Source organism: Cervus elaphus, chromosome 33 (assembly GCF_910594005.1).
Source record: "Cervus elaphus chromosome 33, mCerEla1.1, whole genome shotgun sequence".
In the NCBI taxonomy this organism is placed as follows: Eukaryota; Metazoa; Chordata; class Mammalia; order Artiodactyla; family Cervidae; genus Cervus; species Cervus elaphus.
In genome coordinates this window covers 73,089,536-73,106,500 of record NC_057847.1, presented here as the reverse complement: position 1 = coordinate 73,106,500, position 16,965 = coordinate 73,089,536, and the positions used below count along the sequence as shown (strand labels likewise).

General features: G+C 55.8%; 1 protein-coding gene across 1 annotated transcript in view; it reads right to left on the bottom strand.

Annotated features, from left to right (window-relative positions):
- GLI2 (GLI family zinc finger 2) overlaps positions 1–16,965 on the bottom strand; it is a 262,655-nt gene that overhangs the window by 187,146 nt on the left and 58,544 nt on the right. The window contains exon 2 of the mRNA XM_043894884.1: positions 6,722–6,902. Within this exon, the coding sequence (XP_043750819.1) occupies positions 6,722–6,872 (151 nt within the window). The 5' untranslated portion in view covers positions 6,873–6,902. The remainder of the gene's footprint in view (positions 1–6,721; positions 6,903–16,965) is intronic.

Here is a 16,965-nt window from a genome sequence, read left to right as displayed (position 1 = left end):
AAAGAAAGAAAGAAACAGACGCACCAGGGATGGAGACACGTAAGGAGGATGGGGCAGGGTGGGTACCACGTGACTTGGGCTTTCCCAGTCCTGAGCCTCACGGTAAGAACATCTGATTTCCACAGCCTGGCATGCTCACAGTGTTCTGAAACAGGCATGAATGCTCCCCTCTGAACAAAAAACTTTCCAAGAAGCCAATGGCCGGTGAACAAGAGGAAGGGGTGGCCAGTGGGAGCTCTCTCCGCTCCCAACCCAAAACCTTACATTCACCCTTAGCCATCGCCTTGCCTCTGGGTTCCTGCAGAGGCCCACATTGTCCTTCATCCTTCATGCTAACAGCAATGCCAGGCTCCCCCCCACACCCCCAAAACTGCCCAGCTGCCACCAATTCTCTACTTCTGGGGGGGCTCATCCATGCCGTGGACAGTGACCCCGGAAATCTGTTAACATATGCACACCCAGGCCCTGGCCCAGGAGATTCTGTTTTAGCATCCTGAAAGTCTGCCTTTATCAGAGTCACCCAAGACTCTAAGGCTTGGCCAGCTTTGGCATCGTTCAGTCTGACCCCACCCTCCAGCACACGAGGCTGAATTAAGGAGGCCGGGGACCCACCAAGGTCACCTATCCATGACACCCCGTGGTAGCAAAGCACAGAACAAGAACTCAGGCATGCTTTCCAGCCCAGGGCCCCCTCCACCTTCTCAAACAGGAAGACACCAGAAATCTGGGATTCCCACCACCTGTTCGGTGGGGGGGTCCACTAGCCAGGGTTACTAGAGAAAGAGACCTTCTAAGTCAGGCAGAGCCTGCAGACCTAGAAAAGGAAAGCTAGTTATAGTTTATAGAGCAAAGACTTACCTTAGAGTTAACTGCGTGCCTGGCACCATACGTGTGCTAACACAGGTAATTCTCACAGTGCCATGAAGCAGGTGCCATTCTGGTGCCCACTTTATGGATGTGGAAACTGAGGCACAGCCCTGCCCGAGATCTGCACAGTGGGGCCTTAAGCAGGCAGACGGGCTCCAGAGGCCGGGCTGCTTCAACTATGACTCTACACTGCATACAAGGAGAGAGAGAGCTACTCACAAGGGGCCTGTGCCCGGCAGGTGTGAGCACACCGCCTCCTGTAACTTCTGCATGGCGCCTCCGCATGTGATTCTCACTCTACATGTACAAAGACCCGTCCTGCCTCCTGCTGCCAGGCATAGAGAGTCTACCACCTAGGAGTGATCAGAATCACAGCTCCCAGGCTCTGCTTCAGGAGGTCTGGGGTGAGGCCCAAGTCCCAAGGGCGCTGATGCTGCTGACTGATGGAAGGACCACCCTGGGAGCACCCTGGCCTAGGACATGGTGGGTGCTCAGCGTAAGAGTGAGGTGCTGGCTACTATAGATGCATCACAGAATTTCTATGGCCTGTGTTGACTCTGGGGACAAGGAAAGCTCCCTGGATCAAGATGCAGCTGAGGTTTATGGCTCCAGCCTTCTCCTCCTCCCAGCCCAGAGGCGTGCGGGTGGCTGGGTCCTTGGTGCTCAGCTGAAGCAAACACAGAGGTTCAGAAATATTTTTGGAAAGAAAATCTACTGTTGAAGAGGAAAATACGACAGCATCGGGGAAGTTTCAGTGTAAAAAAATGAGAAACATCTGAATCGAATTGCCTTTAAAATTACGCCATGTGAAAAAATTAAAGGGAAAAATAGCTCTGGGCGAAAATATGTTTTTAAAGCTTGATGGCCTCCCAAGTGTTAGCACAGCAGCTCAAGAGGCTGGGAAGGTGCCCACCAGCCGCGGCTTCTGCCGTCTGGTCTGACCGCAGGGCTGCTTGTCCTTGTACAGCCCTGTGATGCAAAGGTGTTCCTGTCACACAAGGAGGTGGAACCTCTCGGTGGAAACACCCAGCCCTGAGCACAGCTAGCTTCACGACTCCAAAGGGTGGTCAAGCAACAGAGGCTGCTCGAGCCAGGTAACTTTTAAGGTCCCTCTGCAAATAAGTCACAGCCCAAAACCTCCAAGAGCTGGAAGGAAGCAGGGGCTGTTAGGCCACTGGACCAACAATGGGGGGGCACAGATAAGAACTGTCCAGAGCTGGTGCAGAGGCTGGACACATACACACAGTGTGAGCAGGCTGAGCTTTAAGGCCCAAATCACCCACAAACAATCTAAGTCAGGATCTCAAAGCAAATTCAAGAAGGAGATGCTCAGTATGGGAGAGGCAAGGGCCCTGAGCCTCAGACCCCACTCTCTAGGGAAGCAGCAGAAGGCCTGGGCCAGTCTCTTCTTCACTTCATTTCGGTCCCACCTACAAAAGGAGACACTCTGACTCCCCACGAACTAGACGTGCCAACACCGCACCCCTAACACCCTAGACGTCCTGCGTGTCCTTTCCCAGCATGCCACTGGGGACTGCTACTGCCCTCCTCCCCCACTCCTCACTCTGGACCCTTACTCTCCTTCTAACGGGGCCAAGGAAGCTGAGTCAGTCTCCAGATACTATCAGTCAAGTGCTGGGAGAGGATAGGGGCTGGAGGAAGCCCTGATGTATAGCGTTTGCCAATTTCCATGGTGCAGATACTTCCATCCCAGCAAGGTTAAATGACCAACCTAAGGCCACAGAAAAGGCAACAGAGTTCCGGGCGTTGGTGATGGACAGGGAGGCCTGGCGTGCTGCAGTTCGTGGGGTCGCAAAGAGTTGGACACGACTGAGCGACTGAACTGAACTGAAAGGCCACAGACAGCAGAGTTGGAAGGAGAGCTTATATACTTGGTTCTCCCAAGTCTGCACCTCCCAAGGTGCTCCAGTGCACCCCTGCCTCTCGGACTTGCCGACTTTTTTTGGCCGAGGCATGTAGGATCTTAGTTCCCCCACCAGGGATTGAACCCAGGGTCCTGACAGTGACAGCATTGGGTCCTAACCACTGGACCACCAGGAGAATCCCCTTATTGACATTCTAATAGAGCATTCTAGAAGCCTGAAGGTCCTTAAGAACCAAAGAGATAAGTTTCCCACATGCCATGTACATTGCCCTGGGTCAACTATTTCTGAGGGAACCTCTATGTACTATAAACTTGTGACAGAGGTGAGAATAACTTGTATCTTGCTTTTTTACACTTTGCATTAAAACACACGCATGCATGTGTGCTGAGTCGCTTCAGTCGTGTCCAACTCTGAGACCCAGTGGATTGGAGCCCGCCAGGCTTCTCTGTCCATGGGATTTCCCAGGCAAGAATACTGGAGGAGGTCACCATGCCCTTCTCCTCCACAGGATCATCCTGACCTAGGGACTGAACCCACCTCTCTTATGTCTCCTGCACTGGCAGGAGGGTTCTTTACCACTAACACCACCTGGGAAGCCCCAAAACATATGCACGTCCCCCATCATGATAATCATAACCAGCATTTTCAGGCTCTGCATAATGTTCTGTTCAATAGACATTCCATAGCTGGTTAATCAATCCCCTATCACTGAACACGTAGGCTGTTTCCAAGTGTTTACAGTTACAAATAACGTGGAAATGAAATCCTTCTGCCTAAAGGTATGATCGCTCTTAGAATCAAAGTCCTACAGTTCCAGGGGTGGGACTGAAGCTCCTGAGGCCAGTAACAGTTGATGAGGTTGGGGGTGGGTGCTGGGGGAGCCAAGGGGCAGCTAGGGGGTGTGTGATCACAGCCCTGCCAGTTCTCAGGGTCTGACCCTTCTGCATTCCTCACCACAGAGCCCCCAACATCCTCAGACAGGACTCCCCCTACACTGGACGGATGCATAACAGGCCATGAAACACCCAGCTTGTGTGTCTCTTCCAAGAAAGCTGCAACGTACGGTACGGCTCCCAGGGACGATCTCAGGGACAAGTGTCAGAAGGGCCTGGTATCCGAGTCGGCAGTCATTGGCTCAACCACAGGGAATCGGCCCAGTCCCGCCCCTGCCTCAGCAAGCAGGCATCCCAGGATGGCTACCCCATCTTTTCCAGAAAACAACTCAGGGACAGACCCTCGACAGGCAGCTCTCAGGTCTCCCCCACCCCCCGCCCCAGCCCAGCACACACCGGACAGCACCGCCCCTCTCCCAGGCCTTCTGCAGACCCTCTGCCCTGTCCACCTCTGTTCACACCAGCCCCAAAGCCATGTACTGAGCTCCTCTCTCCTGGGCCAGCTCCTCACCAACGCCACCTTCCCTGACGCCATCCAGGGCCCCAGGACACCCTCAGGCGCTGAGCTCCAGAGCAGAACATGAACATTCCCATTCTGAGAGGGCCTCGGTGTGGGAGACCCACACAAACCCCTTGTGTGGCCTGGCACCCCTTTCTGCACATCCGTCTCACCTGTCCACAGGCCTAAGCCCCCGTGGGCCCACAGCAGAGGTTCTTTGGAACCTTCTAGGACTTAGGTTTCCTGAGTGAAAGAGAATTCTTGCTCACGGCATCTCTGTCACCGTGGGTAAGATTTAAGGAAGGTCTGATGTCACGAGATTATGCAGACTTGGAATAACATTTGCCAAATATTCTCACAATACAGTTTAGGAAAATGAGGCCCAGAGAAGCAAATGGCCTGTCACACCGGGACCCAGGACGTGGCTGGAATGGGGACCCAGGCCAGTGTCCCAGCTGCTTCACCGGCCTCCCTTGCCCCACCAGCAGGACGCAGACATCACGGTCCCCCAGCCCTCAGGGAACCGCTCCAAGGTGCCAGAGCTCTGCCCTGGCTCCAGGAGGGCTCTTCCCAAATGAGGTGTCCAGAGAGTGGCTCGGGAGCAGGAGACACACCTGACTTGCTCCAGTGACGAGGAGCTGCCTGCCCTGGGCGACTGGGTGGAGAGGCACATCCACCCACTGCAGGAACCTCATTGGCCAAGTACTCTCCTGGGGTCCAGCAGTGAGGGGATGGACGGAGGCCTGCGGAGGTGGGCAGGACCACATCTTGGGTGAGGGCATGGGGCAGAGTGAGGTCAGGCGCCTCTGGGGAGCCACTACACCCCAAGCTCTAGGCCCACTCCCTGCCCCCGCCCCCAAGAGACCAAGGCCCCCTCAAGCATCTGTGGTTATTGCCCCGTTGGTGACAACCAGGTCTGATGTTCAAGGGCTTTCTCGCCAGTTATTCCGTAATTACTCCCTAATTACCACCTCGGTCTGTTCTCAGCTACTGGGGCACGACAGTGAAGCGTGCCGCACGGCAGTTCACAGTCCACTCATGGATTCAGAGAGGCAGACACAGGCCAAGGCGGGGAGAGCTGAGGGCCTGGAGGGTGGGCCAGATGCGCCAAGGTGATTCAGGCCTCAGGGGCCCATGCATCTCTGCATCAGGCAGAGGGACAGCCTGAGATGTCACCACAGGCCACGGGAAGGAACAGACCCGATGCAGACCCAGCCAGGCCCAGGACAAGCCAGCACTGGGGCCACCGCAGGCCCCCACCCTCGGTCATCCGTCCTCTCCTTCCACCCACGCCCTGGCTCCCTGGCAGCACGTGCACGGGGTCCACCCTGGCCTTGGGCTCCTTCCTCCACGCCACTGGCCCCTCCTCACAGAGGAAGGGCCTGGAGAGCCCAGCTCCTAGAGGGGACTGGAGTCAAGGAACATCACACATGGGCAGGGGCCAGGAGCTCAGCTCCTGGAGCAGGAAGGCTGGCCTGGGACCTCCTTCCACCGACTGGGCCGCACATCCTGACAGCTGACCTCCAACTCAGGACCACGGGGAAAAATAAAAACAATGTGGTAACAACAACCAGTTCACTCCTGGAAACGGTGAATCCCACCCACTCTCTCTTTCCAAATCCCAGGGCTCCAGCTCTAAGCTGCACCCAGCACGGCCCAGCAGCCCCCGCATCATCTGAGCACGGGTTAGAATTACAGAAACTCAGCCTCACTCTGACTCATCGACTGGGGGTCTGCACTGGAACAAAGCCCCCTGGGATCTGTGCACATCAACGTGTGAGAGGTGCAGCCAGCACGCACACCCCACCCCAGAGAGGGCACAATCCTCCCCCTCCCCCACGGCTGCCTTGGGGCCGGGCTTCTGAGCTGCGCTTGAGTGGCAAAAGCAACAGGGCCTGACTAAATGCGCTTGAATAAAAAGAGGAAGAAAAGAAATCTAAGTCTCTCCATTCCCCGGAGACAGAAATAGTGCTGTGGCCTCCAGATGGACCGCGCAGACACAAGGGGAGGTCTTGCCTTCCCGCCAAACTTTCCCAACGGGATGCTGGCACGGACCAGTGGAAAGCAGAGCGTATTTCTCTTTGGGGCAGTAAAATGAGAGGCTGTGGCTCGGGGAGTCCTTCTGTTATAATTAAGTTGGCCAGAAATTCACCTAAGGATGCTAAATTCCGTACCTGACCCTCTAATTACAGCCAGAAGGGATCAGGAGACAATTACTTTCCAAAATAGTCCTTGGCAGGCCGGAGGCAAGAAGCCGCCTCTCTGGCACATGTGTGCCAAGGGAACACACACCCAGGCCGCCCCTTAGCCCCACACCTCCCATCCCTTCCCTCTCCCATTTTCCTGATGGAGCTCGAGATGTCCAAACCCCACTTCCCGATTGGGGGGCGCTGGACCTCCAGGATCCACCTGCAGGCTTCCATCTCAGTGCCTGGGGTCCCCAGAACCTGGAGCACCCTCTAACTGCCCCCATGAACCCAGGACGCCTGCCCAGTGACCTCGACCACCCATCTCATTGAATCTCAAACAGGCTCATGAAACACACCCACCCCCGCCAAGTGCGTTGAACAGCGTACCTCCTTGGGCAGCTACTGCAGCCGCCGCCGCCGCCGTGGCCACTGCGAGGGCCGAGGCTTTCCTGCCGGGGTCAGGGAAAGCGAGGCCCTCCAGGATCCCACTTTTGACTTCTTTCTTGTCCGTGGCCGTAGCTGAGGCAGACGTCTCCATCCTAGCCGCACATAGTCCTGGGTGGCAGCCCTGGAGGGGGAGACAAAGGCAATCACCAACGTGTCCCCCAGACCCAGCCGGGAAGCACCAACCCAGGCTCCCGGCTGCCGCCCCGTGTTCCGAAAGCAAACAGCTTCCTCCTCTGATCATTGCCAAGGAGGGTTTAATTAATTTTGAGCCTTCTTCATTCTGAGATTCAACTGGTCTTCCAAACGACCTCACAGACAGCAGTCAAGCATTTTCACTGTTACCCAAGATTTTTCAAATCTAAGCAACAAGTCCCTAGTCCGGCACATGGCAAGTAGCAAGAACTACCTTGAGAAAGGAAGTCAGAAGCCAATGCCCCTCATCTCAGACTCACGGGACAAGAAAAATCAATGCGAGGACCACGACAGGGAGGTCCTCAAAGAAAAGCCCTCGTTCTCCAATTCCTTAGCTGCTCACCAGATCCACCTTTCACTTACTCACATGTATGTTCATTCACTCTTTCATCCATTTGCTCATTCATTCATTCAACAGTTTTCATCATTTATTCACTCTCATGCATTTAGCCAGTATCTTATCAAGGCCCTACTATGCATTAAGTGTGGGCCTGGTGTTGAGAACACAACCCACAGAGTTGACATCCTACTTGGGAGACATGATCGGGGGAGAGATAAATGTACACTTCGTTCCCCTTGGTGAGAGGTGGCGTGGGAAGGAAAGCAGAGGGGCAGGCTAGAGCAGCATGGGAGGGCAGGAAGGCCACCATCCCGCCCCAGTAAGGAAGGGATGGGATGCCACATGAGGGTCTGAGCGGGGCTGTGGCAGTCACAGGGCCGGGGCAGGAGCCGCCGGCCTGGGTGGGAGGAGGCTGGTTTGTTCAAGGAGCAGAGAGAAGCTGAGTGCAGGCCCTTGGAGTATTTCGAGCAGAAGAGGGAGGGGACAGGACTCATGGTATAAACGGGTCACTCTACAGGTGTATAGAGAGCAGGTCTGGGAGGAAGGGGTCTGACTGCAATGACCCAGGCAGATACATGGTGGTTTGGATTAAAGGGACAACTCTGAAGACAGAGCCCACAGTCCTCGCTTGGGTATGAGAGAAAGAGGAGCTGTCATGGGTTAAGAGAGGAACCCAGGGAACTCAGGGCTCAGGGAACGCACCATCTCCATCAGGCTAGTGGGTCACAAGCAGGCGTTTTACTAAGTGATGCTTCCCCACACACAGACACTGCTAATTCAGTGTGTGCCTCAATTATTACAGAACAAACATTTGAAAGCCAATTTTCTTAAAAGAACAGGGGTAGGTCAAAGACGGCTCCTATATTTGGCTGAGCACTGGGGTGACTGCACGATGGGGCCACTTGCTTGGATGTAGCACGGGGTGAGAAGTAGGTTCGGGGCAGGTGCTCGGTTTGGGCCATGTGAAGTCTGAGACGCCTATTAAGACATGCAAAGACTGAAAGAAGGTCCTGCTATATATAGCACAAGGAACTATACTCAATATCCTGTGATAAACCATAACAGAAAAGAATATGAAAAGAATGTATGTGTAAGTAAAACTGAACCACTTCACTGTACGCCTGAAACTAACACAACACTGTAAATCTACTGTACTTCAATTTAAAAAAAAAAGAGCAGAGACTGTGAGAAAGAAGGCAGAACTCGGGGAGAGAGGCAGGTTACAGACGGGAATACGGCAGGCCCGGGGCAAGCTCTCCAAGAGAGAGGGCAGAGAAAGTTCCAGAACAAGACAGTGCAGGGCGTTCCAACATTACCAGAAGGGAAGAGACAAACCAGCCAAGGAGAGTGAGCAGGAATGGACGAGGGCAAAGGACGAGAAAGCAAACCCTCTAGGGGAGTGTTGGGGCCTGGAATCCAACCCAGAAAGAAACAGCCGGCAGCAGTCAGCACCATCAGAGACTCCATGAGGCCCCGGAGCCGCGAGGTAGCGACCAGGGCCCAGGTACACTCCGGGAGAGACGGCGGCACAGGCATTGAGTCGGGAAGTTTTGCCATAAAAGATGCAAAAAAACGGGGCGAGAGAGACAAGAAGGCCCATGGCCGCTGCTTCAGAAAGAAGGCGGTAGGCCCACACCGGCGGGAAGAGAAGGTTCTGGGCAGGGCTTGTAGGTCGCGGGCGGCAGAAACCAAAAGGCAGTGGTCAGCTCCCTCCCTGGGAGCCTCAAATCTTACATCCACAGGCCCTAGAATGTCACTCTTTCCAAGTCTGCACGATATTCTCATGCTTTTCTAAGTAGAAAGTGGGAGTGGAAAAGAATGCTGGACGTGAGGCAAGGAGGCGGTCACAGCGCGGCTGACCTGCTAGGCAGACAGTCCCAGCTCTGGGCTGCCTGACTTTATCTCACGGGCCAGCCTGTCTGGTTTCAGTCTTGAAAATACCCGTCCAGAAAACCCTGGATAGATGAGAGACAGAGAGATCTCCCTGAGGGTTCTGGTGAGTTACAGGGTTTCCTCTGGCCTTGAGATTTCGGGATCACTGGCTGATCCTTTAAGCCTATTTGTATAATCTGTGCTGTAAGATGCTGGCTGTCTGAGCGGCACCAACAACGCCCCCTGGGCCGTGCCTGCTCCGCCTTCTCTGCCCCCTTAGCCTGGTCCCAGGAACCGCCCCTCCCAGCCTTCTGGCCGGCACTTCGGGCCACCATCCTCCCACATCTGATCAGTTGCGATGGACGTCACTTCACCCCCAAAGCACCTTGCCAGTGGGGCCTCTCTGCTCCGCGTTCTTCCCTTCTGGGTCACAAGCAGCTCTGTCCCACCTCCGTGCCCCTTCAGGGCACCTTCTATCCTAAAAACAGGCACCTTCTCCAAACCAAATCTGATCACAACCCTCCCCTGGCCAAGGCCTTGCTGAGCCCCCTGGAGTTCAGGTAAAATCTCCCTGGGTCTACCTGCAGTATCCTCATCCCACCCTGCTCTTTACCTTAACCCTGGCACGCCCACCAGAAACCCGTCACCCTTTCTGTATGACCGACTCCTATTCTTCCTTCAAGATGCCACTCAGATGTCACCTACTCTGGGAAGCCCCCCAGCTCCTTCCCATTGACGGTCACCTCTGTTTCCACACCCCTGCAGCACCCCCGTAACCCCCATACTGTATTCATCATCACACCACCAGGTCCAGAGCTGCTCCCCACTCAGGCTGGCACAGAGCAACCACTCAGGAAGTGAAAGTGTTTGTCGCTCAGTCATGTCCAGCTCTTTTTGACTCCATGGACGGTAGCCTGCCAGGCTCCTCTGCCCATGGAATTCTCCAGGCAAGAATACAGGAGTGGGTTGCCATGCCCTTCTCCAGGGGATCTTTCCGACCTAGGAATCGAATCGAGATCTCCTGCACTGCAGGCAGATTCTTTACCAACTGAGCCACCAAGGACTCCCTCTCAAGAATGCCTGGCAAAGAAGTGCATCTCAGATGCAGGAAATCACAGCTCTTGGAAATTCAAGTGATTTTGTGAACAATCTGGTTTTTCATCCCAAGAAGCTCAGGTGAGCTTAAACACATCTTGAATTTAGAAGTAAAGACAAAATAATAGCTGGAACAACACACCTTGAACAAGCATTTACCAGGTGCCAAGCTCTTTGCAAGACTGAGTTCACTTAATCCTTGCAACAATTTATGCAGGAAGAAACCAATGTTCAAGAGAGGCTGAGTAACTAGCCCAAAGACACACAGCTTAAAGTGGCTGCACCAGGCCTTGAACCCAAGCTGCCTGGCACAAAGCTGTATTCTGGAGCATCATGGTAAACTGTTCCTCAAGTGAGGACCCTGCGGTACAAAGAGATTTGCCCCAGAATTCCCTGGAAGCATTAAGGGACCTGTTAAGTGTGAGGAGCCCTATGCCAGAAGCCCATGAGGATTCAACATGGCCCCTTTCCTAGGGCTGCATCTCAGGTAGCGAGACTGGTGAAGGGGGTCAACCAGCCAAGAGGCAGGCCAAGGCTGAGGCTCTGTCCAGGGCTGCCGGCCAACGTCACGGCCCTGCAGGGCGTACGTCCACTGAGGCTGAGGCTCTGTCCAGGGCTGCCGGCCAACGTCACGGCCCTGTAGGGCCTATGTCCCCCGAGGCTGACGGCAGGAAGGAGGAGCACGTCATGGCCCTGCAGGGCGTATGTTCCCTGAGGCTGATGGCGGGAAGGAGGAGCACGTCATGGCCCTGCAGGGCATATGTCCACTGAGGCTGATGGAGGGAAGCAGCAGCCATGGCCCTGCAGGGCATATGTCCCCTGAGGCTGATGGAGGGAAGGAGGAGCACGTCATGGCCCTGCAGGGCGTATGTCCCCTGAGGCTGATGGCGGGAAGGAGGAGCACGTCATGGCCCTGCAGGGCATATGTCCACTGAGGCTGACGGCGGGAAGGAGAAGCACGTCATGGCCCTGCAGGGCATATGTCCACTGAGGCTGAGGCTCTGTCCAGGGCTGCCCGCCAACGTCATGGCCCTGTAGGGCATATGTCCACTGAGACTGATGGTGGGAAGGAGGAGATGCTCATCCCTAACTCTTTATTCCATAACTCTTTGTGGACACCTTCGTGCCTCACATTGCCGTAGGCTGGGAGCTGGCTAGGCTCCTTCCCCCGGTTCTGACCCCTCTCACACAGCCTGGCCACAAGCTATGTATGCACCCACCCTACTGAACCCTGACCTCCTCCAAGCCAGAGCAGGGCCCCGCACCCCTGGGTCTCCAGGTCCAGCTGAGCACACACTCCGACTCCTTGTCGATGGGACAAAGTGGACCCAGGGAACCAGGCCAGCATCTGGAGGGCTTGAGGGACCAGAAACCAGGACAGGACTCAAGGCAGCCACAGGGTCAGTCCACGTGACCACACCCAGGCTTCTGGGAGGCAGCCCCAAAGGCAGGTGAGGAAACCGAGACCAGAGGCTCAGAACCCTTGGACTGTAGGGTCAGGGCTGCCACAGCAAATGAAGAGGCTCGTCAGGAAGGGGCCAGGACCACTTCTGTCGAGGGACCTGAGGAGACTGGAAAGAAGAGGGAAAGCCTGGGGGCTTTCTTGGGGTACAGCAGCTGCCTCACACCACTATCCCAGCATCCAGATCATCACAGAGGGAGAGGGTCCAGGGCCACGGTCAGCTCCTCTGGCTGGAATGCTGCCCGAAGCCTCAGGGCGAGGCCGCCCCAGGACCAGGTGCACACAGTGGGTGGGAGTGGACTGATGCAGACTGCCATGCCCCAGAGGGCAGGGGGCTGGGAACGCCTAGGGTTCCACAAGCTCCCGTGGGGAACTGACTCGGGTGGGGCCTGCAGGGACCTCTGTGTCACAAGCCTCATCTTTTGCAGACCAGCCACGGCCCTCCCCCGCCCTCTCCTCCAGGAGAGGAAGGCAGCAGACAGAGCCGAGAGGCCGTGTAAATCACAGGAATTACCGGGATTAGCACAATTTCTGGGTAAACACCAGGCGCCCAGGGTCCCAGGCAGCCACTTTCACTCCCTGAAGCTCCTCTGGGGCAGACTCTGCCTGTCAACAGCCTCACCTGGGCTCCAGGAGGCCAGCTGGGGACAGCAGGGAGGGGCCGCGGGTCTCCAGGCCCCTGCTGGCAGCCTGTGGTCTGTGCTGGGGGACAGCCCACCAACTCCACAACAGGATCCGGATCAAGAGGGGCTGAGCCCCGACCAGGTTAGAGAGAGTCAACACCCCCACTTTACCCGGAAGCCACGCTCCTGGGCTTCTGCTGGGGGAGGGGGAGGGGCTAGACCCAGAGCCACGAGGGGCCCCCTTTCTGCTTGGAGTTGCACACAGGTCACCTGCCCCCCAGGCTCTCGGCACCCCACCCGCCCCAGGGACACTGGCGGCACCTGAAGCCTCGGAAAGCGCCCCCGGGGCTTCCCCGCCATCACTCATTCTGATGCCACAGGTCCAGGCGGAGGGCGGGGGGCAAGATACTTGAACTTTTTACAAAAGCTCCATGGGTGTTTCTGATACACAGGCAGGTTTAGGAAAAACTACACGGGGTGCTCATAAGATCACTTCCAGCTTCCAAATAATTGATAAATTCCCATTAAAGCAAGGCTGCAAAACCTGGATGGGAAAGAAGTGCTATTCTTCAGTAATTTGAAACAGGAATCTGGTGTTTCCCTCAGGCATGAAAGTGGGTAAAAGTCACAGGGCCTGTAAGCCTGCCACCAGCACACGCCACAGATGTGCTCACATCATGGGCATCACCTATGCTGACCACGGCGCTGGCTCAGGGTCAGGGTCGGCACGAGACACCTCCCCACCGACCTTGCCAGCTGTGCCCGCAAAGACGCACACCTGTTAACCTACGATCACTGCAGTCAGTGAAATCGGTCTCCTTCATAATCCTCAACACTTTCTTTTTAATTGAAGTATAGTTGACGTGGGCTTCCCTGGTGGCTGAGTAAAGAAGCCACCTGCCATGTGGAAACCTGGGTTTGATCCTTGGGTTGTAAACATCCCCTGGAGGAGGGCATGGCAACCCGCTCCAGTGTTCTTGACTGGAGAATCCCCATGGACAGAGCCTAGTGGGCTGCAGGTCAACCTGTGGGGTCACAAAGAGTCGGCCACGATGGAGCGGCCAGCACAGCACACAGCTGATTTACAATATTGTGTTAGATTCAGGTGTCCAGCAAAGTGATTCGGTTTTATATAAATACATATATATACACACAGGTGGGCTCCCCAGGTGGTACTAATGGTAAAAAACCTGCCAAGGCAGGCCACATAAGAGACTCAGGTTTGATCCCTGGGTCGGGAAGATCCCCTGGAGAAGGGAATGGCTACCCAACCCAGTATTCTCGCCTGGAAAATTCCATGGACGGGGGGAGTCTGGCCGGCAACAATCCACGGGGTCGCAAAGAATCAGACATGACTGAGAACTAACATTTTCACTTTTCATATTTAAATATATATTCTTTTCCAGATTCCTTTCCCTTATAAGTTATTACAAAATACTGAGTGTAGTTCCCTGGGCTATGCAGTAGGCCCTCATTGTTTATCTGTCTTATATATAGTACTGTGTGTATGTTAATCCCAAGCTCCTGGTTTATCCCTTCCAATCCTATGCATTTTATACTATGAAGCGTTATTCTGAGGAGGAGGCCACAGCACTGCAAAGATGAAGCACTCGGAGTGAAAGGACTGGCTTGAGAATAAATTAATTATCAGAGCAGAATGAGCGAATCGCTCTGAACCCTGCAACCCAGACCCCCTCCTGCCACTGGGCTGCTTTGAACTCTCCTGAATGAGCGAGTGGCAGGAATCAGAGCGTCTTCCTTGGGCGAAATCCGTCTCCAGGGAAGGGATGAAACCTCTCCTCCCAGCGATGCTGGCCAGCTTGGGGCCCTGGCGTGCTCACCTCCTGCCTGATCTCAGCATGCTGCCGGGGTCCCACACGCATGGGCCACACAACCTACAGCAGCGACCCTGACCAGGCACAGAGCAGGGACACACACACCCCCCACGGTCACACGTTCACACGGGTGGCCCACGTGTGCACTCACAGCTACGTGGAGATGTATGCACCACGTGCACACGCCGGCACACGTGTGCATGGATGTGTACAGAGATATGCACAAACACACACATATACCCTGGGTACACAGACACATAATGATAACCGCCCAGCCTTGATCACAGACCTATTTCACGATCAAATGAGATAAAACACATGAAATTTCCTGCAATGGAAAGCACAGGTGAAAGGTAATAATAATTATAACCTCATTATAGCTGAGAAGATGGTAGCAGACGCTCTCCCTCTCAGGGCCCCGACTTCCCGAGCACTCGTCCGACCTCTGCCATGACTGGAAGACTGAGTCTTTTCATCTCCCATCACCTCGGTGCTGCCATCTGGAAAACGGACATTCTAAAGGGCGCTCCAGATCCAAGGGTCACCCGACGAGCACCACAGTGTAAGGCCAAGCCACAGGGAAAGGAAGGATGTCCTGGTTCCTTATGTCAGAGGTATGAGGGAGACAGACACAGTCTTCAACTCAGCCCCTGCCCAGTGGATCAAACTGACAATCGCTTCTCCATCCTGAGAGGGAAGGGTAGGGAGCGAGGGGAGGGCTCCCCAGGGCGGCACTAGGCTGGGCACACTCTGCATGCCCCTCATGGCCAGAAACAAAATAATCTTCTTTTAAAACGTGTGCATTTTCTTCTCCCAGAGTGAGAGACATGTCTGTGCTTGGGCCAGCGCAGTCCACGTTTGCTGTGTCTCTGACCAGGTGGATTTCCCTCTCCGAGCCTCCCGTGTGACAATGAGCATCCTCCTTACTCCCAGGGAGGTTGAGAAGGCCGTCAACCTTCCCTGCGTGGCCATGTACGCCCTGCAGCAGCAGCACTGCAAACGCTGGGTCCTCAATGCGGTTTGGCCCGAGTTCAACTAGGCAGGTGAAACTCTGCAGGTGGGCACCCTTCTCCAAGGAAGCCAGGATGGGGGGAGACCGAGGTTCAGTGAGGAGGCATGCCCGCTGGGTCTCAGACACACCTCTGTGGCACCAGCCAGCCAGCCTGGCTGCCACAACCCCAGCTGCTGCCAGGAACTTCAGACCAGAGGCCTGAGAGCTGGGGCCTGGGGGTTGGGGGCTGTGCAAAGCCTTCCCCGTCCTCCCGTGGCCAGGGATGGGCACCATGCAGAAACTACTCTCCTCGTGGGGCACCTGCTTCTTTATCGCTCCTTGAAGGTATTTTTCTGTGAAAGCTCCCTCATTTGTCCAGTCCCTGGGCTCGCTGGTATGTAGGAAAGCAGATTATAACCCCAATACACTGACTTTCTGGACCAGAATAGCAGCCAGGGAGGCCCCGACAGCAGGAAACACAGGCCCCTCTGGTGGCAGCCAGCAGCCAACCTCAGACAAGGGGAGCAGGGTGTCGGGAGGGCCGGGGCTGGGCGAGAGGCTTTTTCTTTCTGGGAGGGAGAGGGTAAGAGCTCTTTGGTGACTCACTCTTCAGACAGCCTTGCAGCTAGAGAGCACTCGCCTGCACTTGGGCTCCTTCCCTGAATACATCAGGCTGCCTCCATCCCCCTCACCTCTTCATCCCACTGCTTTCCAGAACATTCTCTCCTCCCCCCCGCACCGGTTCTACCCAGGGAAGCCATGCTCTAAAATCGGGGAAGCCTGCCTGACACCCCCCACCGGACCCCTCATCAGAGCTCACCCACATCAGTCTCAGGAGCAGCTCAAGGAGGTGGGGTGAGCTCTAACGAGGGCTCAGGGCTGCTCCTGAAACTGACAACACCCCCTGCACATGTCGGCAGCCAGCACCTTCAGAGGGGACACAGGGAGCAGACTCTGGAGAAAGGAGGTCCATGCTTGCATCCTGGCTCTACCTAGAGCTGTGGATAAGAATCAACTCCTCCTGAAGCCTCAGTTTCCTCATCTGTAAAATGGGGATGAGAATGGCACTTCCCTCAGGATAAGGATGAAGAGCACAGGGCCTGGTACACACGGGGCCCCCCACTCAAATGCTCTCCACGTTACCATCACTGCCGTCTCCGCCAGACACCCACCCATCTGCCCACGGGGACAGGAAGACCTGCCCCCGGCAGTCCCAGCAGTGGCAGGGGGCCCCTCTGAGCCTGGACCCCACGGCCCATGGCACCCTCTTCCTCTCCATCCTCCCCTATCCGCCGCAGGTGTCTGGACTTCTGGGGTCTAATAAGGAAATTCTCAGCTTGGCATCTTTCTAGAATGTGTTATCCTGCTGATTCCAAACGCCACTGTCTGTCCCCTTCCCCTGTGGAAGTCCCAAAGCAGCAGAGCCCCGAGGGCCAGGGTCTCGCCCCGACACCCCCACCGGCAGGCGGCTGGCGAAGGCGGGCTCCCCACTCAGCCCCCGCGGGGCCGCTGTCTGCGGGGTGAACAAGGAGCCCGCTGTGCGGCCGCCCGGACAGACCCAGATATTTTAACAGCTGCACTGTGTGTTTCTGAGGCGCGATTCCTAAGCAGGGAGGAAAAACAAGCTTCGCCTCTGCCCAGAGGAGGGGAAACAGACGGCCCCGGGCGGGCTGCCGGCAGGGGGAAGGCCTCTGCCTGCAGGGGGAAGGCCTCTGCCTGCAGGGCTCCGGGTGGCGGAGGGCACCGTGGGCACAAGGCCCCCTTCGTCCGAAGC